This window comes from Mytilus galloprovincialis, chromosome 12, assembly GCF_965363235.1.
Source record: "Mytilus galloprovincialis chromosome 12, xbMytGall1.hap1.1, whole genome shotgun sequence".
In the NCBI taxonomy this organism is placed as follows: Eukaryota; Metazoa; Mollusca; class Bivalvia; order Mytilida; family Mytilidae; genus Mytilus; species Mytilus galloprovincialis.
The window spans coordinates 79,041,726-79,060,461 of NC_134849.1; the positions used below are offsets into that span (position 1 = coordinate 79,041,726).

The following is an 18,736-nucleotide window of genomic DNA, read 5'->3' on the forward strand; positions in this document are numbered from 1 at the left end:
TCTATAAAAAGACTTGGTATGATAAAATGTGAAACATTTCAAAAGAAAAAAAACCCAGCCTACTTTGTACTACAACAATGAAGGAAAAGCAAATATGGTACACAGGTTCTAACTACATCCACTACCTTATAGGTCCTGTCTTTCGACAGGCACATACAGAATATAAAATGATTGAATTTAATGTGACTGGTCTAGTTGATCATAGACAGTGTTTTGAGAAGCTGCAATATGATATTTAATATTGTTTTTATGCCCCACCTACGATAGTAGAGAGGCCTTATGTTTTCTGGTCTGTGCCTCCATTCGTTCGTTCGTTCGTCCGTTCGCTTTTCCCTATTCAGGTTAAAGGTAGTTTTTGATGAAGTTGAAGTCCAATCAACTTGAAACTTAGTACACATGTTCCCCATGATATATTCCTAATTTTAATGCCAAATTATAGTGTTGACCCCAATTTCATGGTCAACTGAACATAGAAAATGAAAGTGTGAAGTTCAGGTTCAAGTTTTTGGTCAATGTACTTTTTGATGAAGTTAAAGTCACATCTACTTGAAACTTAGTAGACATGTTCCCTATGATATGATCTTTCTAATTTAAATTCCAAATTAAAGTTTTGACCCCAATTTCACGGTCCACTGAACATGGAAAATTATAGTGCAAGTGGGGCATCCGTGTACTATGGACACATTCTTGTTTATGTGTGTCTTAATGCTGGTAAATAAAACTTGAAATTTTTAGATCTGGGAAAGTGCAATAGATGCTCTGGTGTTTAATGGAAAGAGTCACATCCTGCTTGTAGAATACATTTGTACCTCATTTAGGTATGTGATTAGATTTTTGTCGAGCCTTCGACTTTAGTCGAAAAAGCGAGACTAAGCGATCCTACATTCCGTCGGCGTCGTCGGCGTCGTCAACAAATATTCACTCTGTGGTTAAAGTTTTTGAAATTTTAATAACTTTCTTAAACAATACTGGATTTCTACCAAACTTGGACAGAAGCTTGTTTATGATCATAAGATAGTATCCAGAAGTAAATTTTGTAAAAATAAAATTCCACTTTTTTCGCATTTTACTTATAAATGGACTTAGTTTTTTCTGCGGGGAAACATAACATTCACTCTGTGGTTAAAGTTTTTAGAATTTTAATAACTTTCTTAAACTATACTGGATTTCTACCTAACTTGGACAGAAGCTTGTTTATGATCATAAGATAGTATCCAGAAGTAATTTTGTAAAAATAAAATTCCATAAATGGACTTAGTTTTTTCTGCGTGGGCAATTACATTCACTCTGTGGTTAAAGTTTTTAGAATTTTAATAACTTTCTTAAACTATACTGGATTTCTACCTAACTTGGACAGAAGCTTGTTTATGATCATAAGATAGTATCCAGAAGTAATTTTGTAAAAATAAAATTCCATAAATGGACTTAGTTTTTTCTGCGTGGGCAATTACATTCACTCTGTGGTTAAAGTTTTTAGAATTTTAATAACTTTCTTAAACTATCCTTGGTTTGCACCAAATTTGGACAGAGGCTTGTTTATGATCATAAGATAGTATCCAGATGCAAAATTTATAAAATAATAAATCCATTTAATCCGTTTTTTACCTTTAAATGAACTTAGTTTTTCTGCAGGGAAACATTACATTTACTCTGTGGTAAAAGTTTTTTAAATTTGAATAACTTTCTTAAACTATCCTGGGTTTCTACCAAACTTGGACAGAAGCTTATTTATGTTCACAAGTTAGTAAATTTTGTATAAAGCTAACTCCATTTTTTCTGTATTTTACTTTTAAATTGACTTAGATTTTCTTCCAGTTAACATTACATACAGTCTGCAGTTAAAGTTTTCAACACATTTATTAGATTCATTAACTGTCCTAGATTTTTACCAAACTTGGACAGAACCTTCTTACAATCATAGGATAGTATCAAGAGGAATATTGATATTGATTTTTTGCCTCATTTTTGTTGAGCCTGCGATTTACAGCAAAAGTAGGCGAGACACTGGGTTCCGCGGAACCCTTACAAATTTTTAAGGTTTTGAGTTCCGTTCATTAACTTTAAATAGTGCAGAAAAGTTGAGATAAATTACTGTTTCAATGCTATTATATATTATTTGAATAAAATAAGAAGATGAAAATATTAGGTCAGTATTTTACCACCCATAGTGATCATGTATTTTCAATGGGCAATAACACTCAATTAAAACTCAACAGTATATATTAAATATAACTTTTCTTTTCTATTTTTAGGCTATAATGGCAAGTTGGAATAAGGTAAGATTTACTTAATAGTCTTCTTGTCATTTGTAGTCTTGTTCCCCATTAGTGTAGAATTGGATACAAGTAAAAACTAGTAGAATTCTAAGTGAACTACCAAACTACTTATTCCAAAAACAAAAAAATAAACTTGGACAAAGCAAGGTGCAAGGTGAAAAAAAGATTCTATAAGTGAGTGGTGGGAGATAGTGTATTATTTATGTAGTACCATCAGAATCCTTGTTTATTTGAAACTCTAAGTAGGTCTGTAGAGTTATGGTTCTTGAAAGATTGTGAAATGGTGTTTCCATTAACGTTGTTGCATTTACTCATGAACCATTTAATCTAAGCTTTTCAAATTTTAAGATGTTGATACTGATGACAAAATGGAGGTCAAATTTGATATTACGATTTTCACTTTCACCATTCATCAGTAATGGTTCTTGTGATATTGCCAGGACACAAATAAATATTAATAAATCCGGTTTGCTGTCGTTGTGACAGCCTCTTGTTAAGGTTTTGAGTTCAGTTCATTAACTTCGAACAGTGCAGAAAAGTTGAGATAAATGACTGTTTCAATGCTATAATGTATTATTTGAATAGTAAGAAGATAAAAATATTAGGTCAGTATTTTACCACTCATAGTGATCATGTTTCAATTGGCAATAACACAAATACCTCAATTAAAAATCAACAGTATATATTGACTATAATTCTTCTTTTCTATTTTTAGGCTATAATGGAAAGTTGGAATGACGTAAGATTTACTTAATAGTCTCCTTGTCATTTGTAGTTTTGTTCCCCATTAGGCCAAATAAAAATATATGTGTGGTTCCAGTAACCCTACCGTCCCTACTTTTTCGGCTTAAAAATAGCCTACCCTAAAGATTTTATTGTCATTTTTCATTAAGCACTGTTAAAGTCAGAATGTTGCTCCCATACTCAATGTAAAAAAAAAAACATAAAATAAAAAAAAATCCCTGCCTACCTACCCTAACTTATTTTCAGATGTAACTGGAACCACACATACTTTTTTATTTGGCCGTAGTGTACAATTAGATACAAGTATGTGATAACTTGAGATAAAAACTAGTAGAATTCTAAGTGAACTACCAAACTACTTATTCCAAAAACAAACAAAAAATACAAAACTGGGACAAAGCAAGGTGCACTCAAATACATTTCTACTAATTACACTGGTGACACAAACAGCATTTGAATCAGTATTCAGTAACTAAACAAAACAAACAAAAATGCAGTTTAAGAAATTTAGCGAATATTTTTCAAGTATGAATGTACATGATGTAGGAGGGGATGGACAGCTTTTGAGGGAGGTGGGAGGGGGGGGGAAAGATTTTTAAAGGATGGTGGGAGATAGTGTATTATTTATGTAGTACCTTCAGAATCCTTGTTTATTTGTAACTCTAAGTAGGTCTGTAGAGTTATTTGAAAAAAATATTGGGACTATTTTTCTACATAAAAAAAAATAATACAGAAGTTATCTCCCCTTGCCATTGTTAAGTTCATGTGAGTTGAATAAGACCAATCTATTTTATGGTATAAAGAGCCGACTGATACAACACACTTTTTTTCTTGTTGGGTTACATTCTCATTGCTTTATTATATCCCACATCTACATTTATTCAGTCTACATACATTTATATATGTATCTCTTTATGTAAGTTAATAGAGAGATTTCTACTAGTTGATATAAAAAAGGATGAGAAAGTACCAAGGGGCAATTAAAGGACTAAGTGAATGAAACACAACTACATGTCTTCAAAAGGCAATTAAAGGACTAAGTGAATGAAACACAATTACATGTCTTCAAAAGGCAATTAAAGGACTAAGTGAATGAAACACAATTACATGTCTTCAAAAGGCAATTAAAGGACTAAGTGAATGAAACACAATTACATGTCTTCAAAAGGCAATTAAAGGACTAAGTGAATGAAACACAATTACATGTCTTCAAAAGGCAATTAAAGGACTAAGTGAATGAAACACAATTACATGTCTTCAAAAGGCAATTAAAGGACTAAGTGAATGAAACACAATTACATGTCTTCAAAAGGCAATCAAAGGACTAAGTGAATGAAACACAATTACATGTCTTTAAAAGGCAATTAAAGGACTAAGTGAATGAAACACAACTACATGTCTCCAAAAGGACAAAAGTAGGGGCAACTAAAGGACTAAGTGTATTACATGTCTTTAAAAGGACAAAGGTCAAAGTCCAGAAAACACTACAAGAAAGAAAAATCAAGGATATGCCAAATCTAGTTCATGATTCTATAAAAAAATAATTTTTTGAAGGTTAGCAATTTTTGTCGAGCCTGCGACTTAATTCGCAGAAAGCTCGACATAGGGATAGTGATCCGACGGCGGCTAATGTCTTAAAAGCTTCATATTTTAGAAGGTTGAAGACCTGGATGCTTCATACTTTGTATATAGATGCCTAATGTTATGAAGTTTCCGTCAGTCACATGTCCAATGTCCTTGACCTCATTTCCATGGTTCAGTGACTACTTGAAAAAAATGTTTTTTGTAATGTTAAATTCTCTCTTATTAGAATTATTAGGATTACTATATTTGGTATGTGTGTACCTTACAAGGTCTTCATGCCCGTTAGACAGTTTTCACTTGACCTCGACCTCATTTCATGAATCAGTGAACAAGGTTAAGTTTTGGTGGTCAGGTCCATATCTCAGATACTATAAGCAATAGATCTAGTATATATTCAGTGTATGGAAGGACTGTAAAGTGTATATTTCCAACTGACAGGTGTTATCTGACCTCATGGTTCAGTGGTTACAGTAAGGTTTTTGTGTTTTGGTCTGTTTTTCTTATACTGTATGCAATAGGTCTACCATATTTGGTGTATGAATGATTGTAAGGTGTACATGTCTAGCTGGCAGGTGTCATCTGACCGTGACCTCATTTTCATGGTTCAGTGGTCAAAGTTCAGTTTTTGAGTTTTGGTCTTTTTATTTAATATTTATGCAATATATGTCAACTATATTTGCTGTATGGAAATATTCTTTGATGTATATGTCAATCGCACAGGTTTTATTTGACCTTGACCTCATTTTCACGGTTCATTGCTTAGTGTTAAGTTTTTGTGTTTTGGTCTGGTTTTCTTAGACTATAACCAATAGGTCAACTATATCTGTTGTTTGGAAGAATTGTTAGCTGTACATGCCTTGACCTCATTTTCATGGTTCATTGGTCAATGTTTAGTTTTCTTGGTTAATGTTAAGTTTATGTGACAGTTGTGATAAAGCTTTTTATTTAGGACTATCAACATAATATCAATGATTAGTAAAGAAGGCGAGACATTTCAGTGTGTGCACTCTTGGTGTTTGTCTTGATAATATAAAATGCAAATTCCAAACAATTATATGATATTTAAAGAATTCCTCTCTGTCTGTTTTTTGACAGAAACTTACTACAGCTGCTGGGAATAGAGATATAGAAGCCTTAAAATTATGTCTACAGAATGGTGCAGACATTGATTATCAAGATTAAATGTAATTTCTATGTTATACTTACAGAAACTAACTACAGCTGCTAGGTATGGAGATATAGAAGCCTTAAAATTAAGCCTACAGAATGGTGCAGACATTGATTATCGAGATGTAAGTAAAATAGTCACATTCAAAACTACCTTATTTTAATAATTCATAGAAAAATCATTTGAAGATACAGCATTTTATGGTACATGAACCAAAAAAAGACACAAAACTACATGTAACTTAAAATTAAAGCACAGTGAAACAGTGAAAACTACAAGTAACTTCAAAATGTTGAATATTGTACATAAACACACGACAACAATTTACTTTAGAACTATAATTACAGAAGTATAAAAAATAAAAAACAAGTTGCTTCAGAACATAACAGATTGTACATAAGCAGTATAAAACAAACAAAATTCTAAAAATTACTTCAGAACAGAACAAATTGTACATAAGAAATATAAAACACACAACTATAAATTACTTCAGAACATAACAGATTGTACATTAGCGGTATAAAACACATAACAAGTTACATCAGAACATAACAGATTGTACATAAGCAGTATAAAACACTCAACCACAGGTTACTTCAGAACATAACAGATTGTACATCAGCAGTATAAAATATACAACTGCAAGTTACCTTAGAACATAACAGATTGTACACAAGCAGTATAAAACACATAACAACAAGTTACTTCAGAACATAACAGATGTACATTAGCAGTATAAAACACACAACTACATGTTACTCCAGAACATAACAGATTGTACATTAGCAGTATAAAACACATAACTACAAGTTACTTCTGAAATAATATAATAATATTTATCGCTATTTTGTGCATTTTTCCTTTGATATTTTTTTGTGATAATTTTCATACCATGCTACTCACTTGAGATGGAAATGTATTGCTAGAAACTAAGGAGCCACGTGGCGTTGCTAATGAAATTGACATGAAATTGACAACGTTGTCATAGGTTAAATAGCGATAAACAGATTATCATTGGTCATCTCAACTCGATTGCTTTTCTCGCTTTCGCCGTGACTGGCTCAAGCGAGAAAATTAATCTTGTTGAGATAACCAACGATAATCTATAAATCTGTATGGAAACTGATATTTATATCATTATACTGAATTCGATATTAAATCAAAATCTGTTTTTAATTTAACAGTTTTAATGAGAGAGAAAAAATGCATAAAGGTATTTTTTTTCTCTCGTTAATTGTTTTTGTTTGTTTTGAATTATAGTTGATAAAGTTCTTTACAAGACCATTTTTTACACCAAGGTTTAACAGCGGAAGTAAAACAAATATCACACATGTATGTTATTGCTTCACTTTGACCACATTCCTTAATATATACAAAATTATATTGTTAATTAGACAAGAATCATATAAAGTGGGGTCTCATTTTGTTTGTCTCCTTGTACTAAATCAGGAAATGTAACTATTTTTCATATTTCTTTGAAAAAGTTACTTTTTAAAAAATTGATCATTATTCTGAATCATGTTAATCAGACAGATTTAATCATTATATTAACAAATACTTGTTAGAATTATATAAAGTGAGATGTCATTTTACTCAGAGAATTTTAATGAATCCATTGATATAAATATTTTATTCATTTCTTAAAAAAAAAATTAACATGACAGTTGAATAATTATACTGAATCTACACTTGAATCATGTTGTTAATTAGACAGTTTAACGAACAAATATTTGTAATAATTATATAAAGTGGGGTCTCATTTTACTTGTTTTGTTCTACTAAATCCATTGATATAATTATTTCACACATTTCTTGAAAAAAATATTTTTTTAAGATATCAGGTTTAATGGAAATTTTGACATTTCACAACAAAACATGTTTATTTATTGTTTATATACAATATAAATACAAGTGTGACTGCTCATTGTATTCAGTTTTGACCACTGATTCATGTGATATATATTTAGTTTATATTTATTACACAACATTGTCCAGTTTATCAGACAAGTTTTGATGTCAGTTGTATTATTCCAGTGGTATGGAGAGACAGCATTAATGAAGGCTGCCAGGGGAAGACACCTGGAGATCTGTCGTCTCCTCATTGATAGAGGATGTAATATCGACATCACAATGGTATGTTATCTACTTAGTCTAATCACATTACTATTAATCTATACAAAATCATGTTGTTAATAAGACAGGTTTAATGAACAAATATTTGTAATAATTATATAAAGTGGGGTCTCATTTTACTCGTATTATTGTTCTGAATCAGAAAATATTACTCCTTTTCATGTTTCTTAAAAAAATATTTTATTAAAATGATCAATTATACTGAATCTACACTTAATTCCTGTTGTTAATTAAACAGTTTTAATGAACAAATATTTGTAAGAATCATATAAAGTGGGGTCTCATTTTACTTGTTTTGTTCTACTGAATCCATTGATATAATTATTTTACACATTTCTTGAAAAAAATATTTTTTTAAGATATCAGGTTTAATGGAAGTTTTTACATTTCACAACAAAACATGTTCATTTATTGTTTATGTACAATATAAATACAAGTGTGACTGGTCATTTTATTCAGTTTTGACCACTGATTTATGTGATATATATTTAGTTTATATTTATTACACAACATTGTCCAGTTTATCAGACAAGTTTTGATGTCAGTTGTATTATTCCAGGGTAGAGGAGTGACAGCATTAATGAATGCTGCCATGTTTGGACAGCTGGAGATCTCTAGACTCCTCATTGATACAGGATGTAAGATCGACATCACAGATGTATGTTATCTACTTAGTCTGATCACATTACTATTAATCTACACTAAATCATGTTGTTAATTAGACAGGTTTAATGAACAAATATTTGTAATAATTATATCAAGTGGGATCTCATTTTACTCGTATTATTGTTCTGAATCAAAAAATATAACTTTTTTACAAGTTTATTAAAAAAAAATATTTTATTAAAATGAATGATTATACTGAATCTACACTAATTCCTGTTGTTAATTAGACAGTTTTAATGAACAAATATTTGTAATAATCATATAAAGTGGGGTCTCATTTTACTTGTTTTGTTCTACTGAATCCATTGATATAATTATTTTACACATTTCTTGAATTTAATTTTTTTTGAGATATCAGGTTTAATGGAAGTTTTGACATTTCACAACAAAACATGTTCATTTATTGTTTATATAGAATATAAATACAAGTGTGACTGGTCATTTTATTCAGTTTTGACCACTGATTCATGTGATATATATTTTGTTTATATTTATTACACAACATTGTCCAGTTTATCAGACAAGTTTTGATGTCAGTTGTATTATTCCAGGAGTATGGAGGGACAGCATTTATGAATGCTGTCATGGGAGGACACCTGGAGATCTGTAGACTCCTCATTGATGCAGGATGTAAGATCGACATCGCATTAGTATGTTATCTACTTAGTCTGATCACATTACTATTAATCTACACTAAATCCTGTTGTTAATAAGACAGTTTTAATGAACAAATATTTGTTATAATTATATAAAGTGGGGTCTCATTTTACTCGTATTATTGTTCTGAATCAGAAAATATAACTTTTTTTCATATTTCGCAAAAAAAATTATTTTATGAAAATGGACAATGATACACTAATTCCTGATGTTAATTAAACAGTTTTAATGAACAAATATTTGTAAGAATCATATAAAGTGGGGTCTCATTTTGCTTGTTTTGTTCTACTGAATCCATTGATATAATTATTTTAAACATTTCTTGAAAAAAATATTTTTTAAAAAATATCAGGTTTTATGGAAGTTTTGACATCTCACAACAAAACATGTTTATTTATTGTTTATATACAATATAAATACTAGTGGGACTGGTCATTTTATTCAGTTTTGACCACTGATTCATGTGATATATATTTTGTTTATATTTATTACACAACATTGTCCAGTTTATCAGACAAGTTTTGATGTCAGTTGTAGGATATGTTGTATAGTATTGATATTGATTACAAAGTATTGTACATTATAGTTACATGTTATTTGGTTATATTATAGGACAGTGGAGACACAGCTTTACATTGGGCTGCTAGGAGGGGACATCTACAGATCACAAGATGTCTGGTAGAACGAGGTGCCAGTCCCTTAGTTACAACACGTCAGGTAATATTTTATAGTATATGCCCCGTGTTCAACTATTATGTAATGAATCACTAAAATGATGTATAAGATATGGTTGGTCAAATGGATTTTTTTCAAGACTATAGTGTAAGTCATATGATCAATTGAATTGAACTTAAAATATGAAAAAGTTTTAAAGGAGGGTGTGGATGGGGTATACAGATATAGGAGGTTGTGGATAGGTATACAGATATAGGAAGGTGTGGATGAGGTATACAGATATAGGAGGGTGTGGATAGGGTATACAGATATAGAAGGGTAAGGACAGGGTATACAGATATAGGAGGGTGTGGATGGGGGATACATATATAGGAGGGTGTGGATTGGGTATACAGATATAGGAGGGTGTGGATGGGGTATACAGATATAGGAGGGTGTAGATGGGGTATACAGATATAGGAGGGTGTGGATGGGGTATACAGATATAGGAGGGTGTGGATAGGGTATACAGATATAGGAGGGTGTGGATGGGGTATACAGATATAGGAGGGTGTGGATAGGGTATACAGATATAGGAGGGTGTGGATGGGGGATACATATATAGGAGGGTGTGGATGGGGTATACAGATATAGAAGGGTAAGGCCAGGGTATACAGATATAAATGGGTGTGGATAGGGTATACAGATATAGGAGGGTGTGGATGGGGGATACATATATAGGAGGGTGTGGATTGGGTATACAGATATAGGAGGGTGTGGATAGGCTATACAGACATAGGAGGGTGTAGATTGGGTAAACAGATATAGGAGGGTGTGGATAGGGTATACAGATATAGGAGGATGTGGTTGAGGTATACAGATGGGACAACATCCCTAATGCGCCTTGAAATGAGGAACTCAAAAGTCACGTGTAAAGAAAAAATCTCTGTGTAGTGATATTGGACATGTTTCTATTTTTAGCAAATGACTGAACTTAATTATTTGTGGTGATTAGGAAAGTAGAGGAACATAGAATAAATGTGTAAAAACTATGGAGCTATTGAATGTGTTCAAAGTATTAAATTTTCAAAGAACTTATTGTGTTAAAAAGGGGATATTTTACCACAAGGAGCCGCATCACAACAGGATGTTCGGGGTTTGCTAATTTACGGAAAAAGTAATCTCACTTCGTACCCCGAAAATTTAACCACATATGTGAAAATGTCACAGCTTCGGAACAAGCTATCATACATATCCAAGTTAACGATATGGACTGAGCTACAGGAAAAAACGTTACCATTACCGCCTATGTAAAAACAATTAAAGATTTTGACCCAAATTAGAAGCTCAATTCCAGAGGTTGTCAGACTGATTTATGGATGATTTCACCTTGTACACCACTGAAAATGATGGTAAGTAGTTTTTTATTTATACCTAGATATTATAAATTGTTTAAGATAAATGTTATTGATAAAGATCAGCAAAAACTCAAGAAAATTTTCGCTTTTAAAATGCATTACTAGCACGGGGCTGAACACTTGTTTTAGGCACAATCATAAATTTGTTTACTTCCGACAGATCCGAACCGTGTTTACTACATTGAAAAGGCAAGAAATAACTTTTAAATATTATTAAATTGAAAGTAAACATGACACAATATAGTCTTTGTTATGTAATATCACTCTGCTCTACAGGAATACCTGATAATCAAGGGAGATAACACACTTCATACGAGTAATGGGAGATTCAATATCGCATGTGCCTTTATCCAATAATTTGACCCCTGGTCAGTAGATATCATATGCACAAAAACACAGACAAAAACAGTTACATGTTTTTAGAAAATCATGAATTATTATTTTAATGCACATGAGCAAAACAAAGGCTATTGTCATTTCTCAGTGAAAAAGGGGGAGGGTCAAACCTTCTTGAAAACAATGTTTCTGCACCTATTCAACTATTACGCTAGTTAGCTACTACCCATGGTTCTAATACAAAAGGTTTAAATGAAGGTGGCTAAGCCACAAGGGAGAAGCATTTGTCTTTCTTTGTGATTAAACTTTCAAGAATAGATTTTTCTCTCTCAATAATACTTATGTATTTAAATCAAATGATAACACAGCCTGAGTATTTTTTTTGGTCTTATTTCAGTTCCAGACATATCATTATTTTTCAACCTGAGATGGCAAACTAGAGGTTTTAAAAAGTCCTGAATAACTGGTAAGCATTTTGTTTTATTAATCAAGCTCTAATTGTTTATTTCTGGTATTTATGCAATTGAAATTACAGTCGGAATGTTAAAAATATGCTTATATGAAAACTGTTGCTATGGTCTTGGTATTAAATGAAAAGGCTTAGTTACAGATCGTTTGGAATCAATATTTCGAGTTAAATCTTGCGGCAACTGTTTCTCACGTAACACTGCAAACTATATTTAGCGCTATTTTGATCTGTCGTTATTTAATGATGCCATAATACATGTGATGTCACAATGTTTCCGTTAAGACCTCATGTTAGTCCAGTCGATTAGTGCAGATTTTAAGCAAAATTGCTCACAATGTGGTAAAAGCATGAAATTTTGCATAGTTGTAGTAAAGGTGATGGAGAACATTTTCAGCTATTGACCCACTCTGGAAATTGACATTTGCGGGAGTGGCGGCCATTTTAAAAATGGCGGACGTTGAATTTGAAAAAAATACTTAAAAAATTCATGAAAATTTTATTACTCAAGTTATTGTCTTGAAACTTGGAAAATAAAGTGATAATACGTATTTGAGTAGAACAACATTCAATTTTGTTGATAAAAATTAGTTATACACCTAAAGGGATGTGTTCGATTTGAAAAAAATCTGATTTTTTTAAGCCAAAATAGGTTGACCTTCAAAATCGAGGTCGATGAAAATAAACATTTGTTTAGTATTGTTAATCTGAAAAAAACTTTAATAAACCTCCATTGGCATAATGTCATTATAATTTGTGTAATATCATACAATAATGAATGTCATAACGAACTCAATTGCTCATATGTTCTCAATGACATCATAAAAATCACAAAATAAATGAGTAGAAAAAGTTTTGTCAATTGATATAATAGCAATCCCTGTGTTTCAATCCCTATCACATTGTCCGCCACATTTACATAGAGCAGTACAACTTAATGATGCCTTTACACATTTACATCGTCCTCTGCAACCGTTTTCACTTTTACATCCACATTTTATAAGTTCAGCACAGGACTCTGACGCTTGTTGTAGCGATGTCCAGAATTGTTCCCATAGCCCTTCTTTGTTTCGCTTCCAACCCCAGATGGAAGGCGATGGTGATTCTTGGAGTTTAACAAGAGCTTGTCCCCAACAAAATCCTGCTTGGTAAGCAGCTCTCTTTATGTGTTGGTGTAATGCGGCAGAGCTTGGAGGAATGTTTTCTATAGATCGTCCTTTTCTCGTGAATAGATCTTTTCTTGTCGCATCTACACCCAAGCACTCGCTAGTCCTGTCATACATTAAAACGACAAAACGCTCAATGTTTAAAACAGCTTCGTTAACACAGTCTTCATTTGGTTTATCACTCAATAGTTTGAAATCTTCTGTCACTGCATTAAAGGATAACCATGTGTCCCATGCAGTTTTCTTTCCACGATTCGAAAATGATGAAACTTGGTCACAACCACTAAATGCGTGGAAGAACAGAAGTGCATTGGACTTAGAAGGCCCCATAAATAGAGCTATTTCATGAACAGGGATGTACCTGAAGTTTTTTCCAACTCCAAATGCCATCAATAAGGACGTTATGTTCAACTTGTGCACTGCTGACACTGCAATTACAACAACGTCGGTGTCAACGGTTCTAATCATAATTTTCTGAATTCCACTTTTTACCGCATCTGCAACATGTAACAATATACGAGTGTCCGCCTCTTCATGATTGCACGGTGATAGGTTGCCTTTATTCGTATCTGGTTTGTTGCAAACAACTTCGCTTCCCTTTGTTGAAACTACTGTCGTCTGAACACTTGGAGTAAGCGTCAATAGCTGTTCCGCTAGATAGGCAAATAACTCTGTCTTGTTGTCGTCAATTCTTAGAAATGACTCCCAATTACCAGGAATAGTAGAATCTGCCTGCACACGTCTTCTGATACCCTTTCCTCGCTTGCCACGAGTTGATGCCTTCAAGCTGTCCTGACGGTATTCATCCCATATAACATCTATCCGACTGCATGACTTCAAATAATTATTAATATGAGGAAGGAAAACTTGCTTAGAGTAATCCTCAAAGGTTTTGCAAAACCTAGGCTTCAGTATATTAACAATAACAGCTCCGTCTAAAATAATGGCATCTACATCAGGAATCTCAGTAACAATTACGCACATTTTCTCTAATGGCACTAACAAATCAGACTTGGAACCAAGTCTCAACTGACCAAACTGGGACAGTGAAGGTGGGTAAGCTTGGTTCTCATGACGAAAAAACTCATCCAGATCACCATCACGAACCTGGCAAGACACATACAACTGGGAAAATAAAGAGCAATTCTGCTTTAAGGAGCTAATTTGTCTTTTTTCCTTTGATTCACTTCTCAATTCCTGGCGACTGAAGAGGTATAATTTATTTTGTTTAATTGGATCTGATAGTGGTGTTGTCCTCTTGTCAAGACGTTCCCTCACGTACTCATGGTTCTTATCATTCCCTATTTGTTCAATATTTCTAACTGTATTTGCAACTTTTGGATCTACTATGTCACGTGTGTCCAACACTAAAAGATCTTCTGATTCCTCCAAAAACGGATTTCCCATTTCCTCTATTGTAGCTGTCAATGCTATAACTTGTTTCACAAAAGCCTTCTGCTTACTTTCAACCTGTTCATGGTGTCTAACATTTGGACCTTTACTTTGTACATGCTTAATCAGTTCTTGTGATAACTCGAATTCATTGACCGCACGAGCCATTTCTGGACCACACACCATCCATCGAATAAGTTGAGATGCATTCTCTGTTAGTCCAATAACTCCACCTTCACCCTTTACTAGCTTGTTGTTCTGTTCATGAGCATGATCAATGGCTATGGCAGAGAATGTGCTGTGCGTTTTGTGAACAACGAAATGTCCGCTCTCAAATTCTGTAGCAATACTGGGTGCTATTGTTTCCAATGCAAACATATCCCGAACATGAATAGGAAGCCATCGAGCGTAATTAGGGTGATCTAACGCGAAAAACCAAGGTATCAACATAGTGAGAGAGTCTTTGTACAGGGTGAAATTCCCTTCACGGAGAGATCGAACAAATATAAGAATGATCAGTTCCAGCTTCAATGTAAGTGACCAGAAATGAAACAAAGGGCTCTCAATTTCTCTCCTTTCTTTCCACTCTTCGAAGCTGATAGTGTTTTCCGCTTGATCATCAACTGTGTTTAAATATTGTCTGTAGGCTTTATGCATTAGCATATGTAAGGAACAAGCAGTCACTTGATGTGCATGTCAAGTTCGGGTCACATGGGATGCTTTGAGGAATGATTCTGCTGTTCCAGCAGATGCAACGTTTGACTGGCTCAAAGCATTCACCCATCCACTATTTTGTAGCCAATCTCCAATTGTTCTCAAAGCAGCAATTTCAATATGTAGACCACCAAACATTATCACAATATGATTTTCCCCATATCTTGCAGGCCAATTCCACTGAATGTTTTTAGCAAGGGCATACAGAGGTTGATCACATGCCATGACTGGTATTTGTCCTGGGTTCAAGAAAGACACACACTCTTTAATAATTGTCATCGAGTGGCGAATCATTGCAGTGGACTTGGCTTCCTCCTGAAACAATGGCAAAACTGAACTAATGTCTAAAGGTGGTAATTCAACTGCATGAGTCTGAGAAAGATTTGCATGAAATGCAGACCATGTCACATTCTTGTTATCTGTGTCATCATCTTCTATCTCCTGACGTACATGATTAAGCCATCTGCAAATCAGAAATATTAAATACATGCTTATTTTTAATCCTTCGAAGATTTCAATATGTGTCTTGTAGGCTGCAAAATGTTGCCATCATGTATGATAATATAAATATTTAGAATGTGTTCTGCATGTCTATAGCATAGGCGTGAACGGTAAATATAAGCAGATCGATGGGAGCAACCATTTGTATTTTTGTGGGGGCTATATGACCAATTATCTTATCCTATTATGTTCAGTCTAAAAAATTGTAAACTTTAAATAATCAAAATAGAGGGTTAGTCCTGTATAAATTATTTAAATTGGCATCTAGTCAATAAAAAACAAATGGTTGTTCCCTTCAAGTGGTTATTATGGTTTTGACTACATATGTTTGTAATCAATAGGAGATGATTATAATGGAAGGTTAGTGAATGAGTAAATGCTGTGCAAGAAGTTGAAGCGTAGCAGTAGCTGTAATCGAAATATAACATATATATACATACTTGTTGTTTAAAGTTATTATTATATGAATATATGTACAAGCATTGCTCTCGTCGTGTTTTGATATACAAGTAGTTACTATTTAATTATGATACTTATGATTATGATCTTTGTATATGAAATACCTATACTCTAATTGCTGTGCACCAGAGAAGAAACCACATACACTGAACAGCAGGCTATCTACAGATGGAATAGCTGTTGGTTCTTTAGGCAGTACAACTGGTGGAACTACTGAATATCTTTCTGGTAACGGTTTTATAGTGTCTCGTTTCACATTTTCACTTATAGATGTCATTGCTCTAACTGTACCATAATTGTCCTGACTCGGGTGTTGGAAAAGAGAAATGGCAGTTCCATGCAAAGAACCCTTAGCCGAAGTGGAACTAGGATTATGATCAATGTTATCAACTGCTGCTGTCGTGAATACATCGCAACGTAGTTTAGCAGGACAGACTACATCATCGTCTTTGAACATCTCGCAAATAGAATTCCCCATAGCTGTTGATATATTCATCACTCTGTCATACGAGATACTGAGTCCTAAATTGTATAGTTTATCTACAAGGTCTCTTTTTCTCGTTTCTGCATGAATGACCATACCCAAATATATGGGTAGCGGAGGCTCTCTATCTGAGGTGTGATATGTTGCAGCTGTACTCTTTCGTCGACGAACTGCAGAATTAAACTGTAACAACTGAGATATGGTAAGTGTTGTCTGTGACTCAACAACATTACTAGACTGTGTCTCGATATTTGGCCCACCTAGAATCATTCTCACTAAAGATACTAATGTCTGAGGAACTGATTCGTGTTTGCAGCTCTCAGTGAATGTCCCTTTAAAGCTATATCGAGTATCAAACATATCTCTTCGAACTATTTTGGCCGCTTTGGCTATAATGAGTCCTTCATCGTCGCAACTATAAGAAGTTGCTTGTTTCAGAGCTTCACCTACGTCATCGTTGAAAATTAAGAGAACGTCTCTACCATGCTTGTGCGCCTGCAGATCTGGTATGGCAGCTAGTATCCGATTTTTCAGATGTGTCGTATTGATCTTTCCTGCAATCACAATTCCGAGTTGCTCAATGCGTTTACTATACAATTTAGCCAGATCGGCAAGTTTGAAGATTGGTAAAATATCTGTTTCAGATCGTGAACCGTCAATATATTCAATCAATTCGGCAAGCACAATTCCATGAATTACAGATTCTTGGTTTTCTTTTTAAGTCTTTGGAGTCTGTCTTTTTGCCTTGTTGTAAAGTTTTATCAAACATTTGGCATGATACTTGGCCTCCTGTGATATCAAGTCCCCAATACTTAATTTGGCTAGAAGAACAGTGTCCTGTAGTTCAAGGGCACATTCTCGTACTCTTTTGTCGATCATGAATGTCGAGGCATCGTGCAGATCATCGGATATATCTCCACAGAAAAAACACCCTTCAGGTGATGCTCTTGTTAAATCACCACAACTCTGTCTTGTGACTTTACTGGCAAAATCATTCGTTGTATTTTCAGTTTCAGGCGTTTGCTTTCGTTTTTCTTTACAAGATATTTTTAGGTCTGAATATTTGTTCCGACACGATTTGTGCCATTTGGCCTTATGATTTTGAAGTGTTCGTGCAATTCCGTCGCCTTCATTTAACTGTTCCAAGTTGATTGATGAGGGAAACCAATTCAATGCACAGCATCTGTGTATGATAGCATCAAAGGATTTATAACCAGCTCCGATGTCAATGTTAATTCTTTTGTTATCTGCTGGGCATTGTAGGTCCTCGTGTGTTCTCTCTTGACAGATAATACATTCATTCCAGTCTATATGTTCACTACTAGGTTTTACAGTGTTTCCAGCGTTTTCAATATCTACAAGTTTTATCTTTTTCGACATAGTGTGGTCATATATCTATATGCTATATTCTGTTGTCAATGGTATTTAGGCAAATCTGTAATTACAAGAAATTATGCATTAGATACCTTCATTTCGTTTATGGTCAAATAGTGCTTATTTGACCACATGGTGAATACCAAATACAAATAGCAATATAAAAATGATTTGATAAGCTAAATTTAAATATATATCAGTTCATTAGTTTAAATGCAAATGATAAAATAAAATACAACAGCAAAAAAAAAAAAATATTTGAAATTTTTGTTTTCAAAATGGCCACCATTCAAAATGGCCACCATTAATTCAATACCTGATGTCCTCAGATTATAGTCCTGATCATAAGTGATAAATATACCAAGTTTCATACCAAAAGGTAAAGTCAATTGATTTTTACAAATTTTATTCTTATTTTATCATAAATTTTCAGGTAGCCATTTTAAAATGGCCGCCCAAAGCCGCCATTTTGATTTTTAGAAATGGGTCCATAGCTATAAATGTTTATTATGACATAAACTAAAACTCTGCAAAGTTTGATGCT

At 33.4% G+C, this 18,736-nt stretch overlaps 1 protein-coding gene across 1 annotated transcript in view; it reads left to right on the forward strand.

Annotated features, from left to right (window-relative positions):
- Nucleotides 1-2,258: 2,258 nt before the first annotated feature.
- LOC143053773 (caspase-6-like) overlaps nt 2,259-18,736 on the forward strand; it is a 57,228-nt gene continuing 40,750 nt past the window's right edge. Inside the window, exons 1-6 of the mRNA XM_076226553.1 lie at nt 2,259-2,276; nt 2,992-3,015; nt 5,813-5,896; nt 8,465-8,563; nt 9,123-9,221; nt 9,841-9,945. Coding sequence (XP_076082668.1) covers nt 2,259-2,276; nt 2,992-3,015; nt 5,813-5,896; nt 8,465-8,563; nt 9,123-9,221; nt 9,841-9,945 — 429 coding nt within the window. The remainder of the gene's footprint in view (nt 2,277-2,991; nt 3,016-5,812; nt 5,897-8,464; nt 8,564-9,122; nt 9,222-9,840; nt 9,946-18,736) is intronic.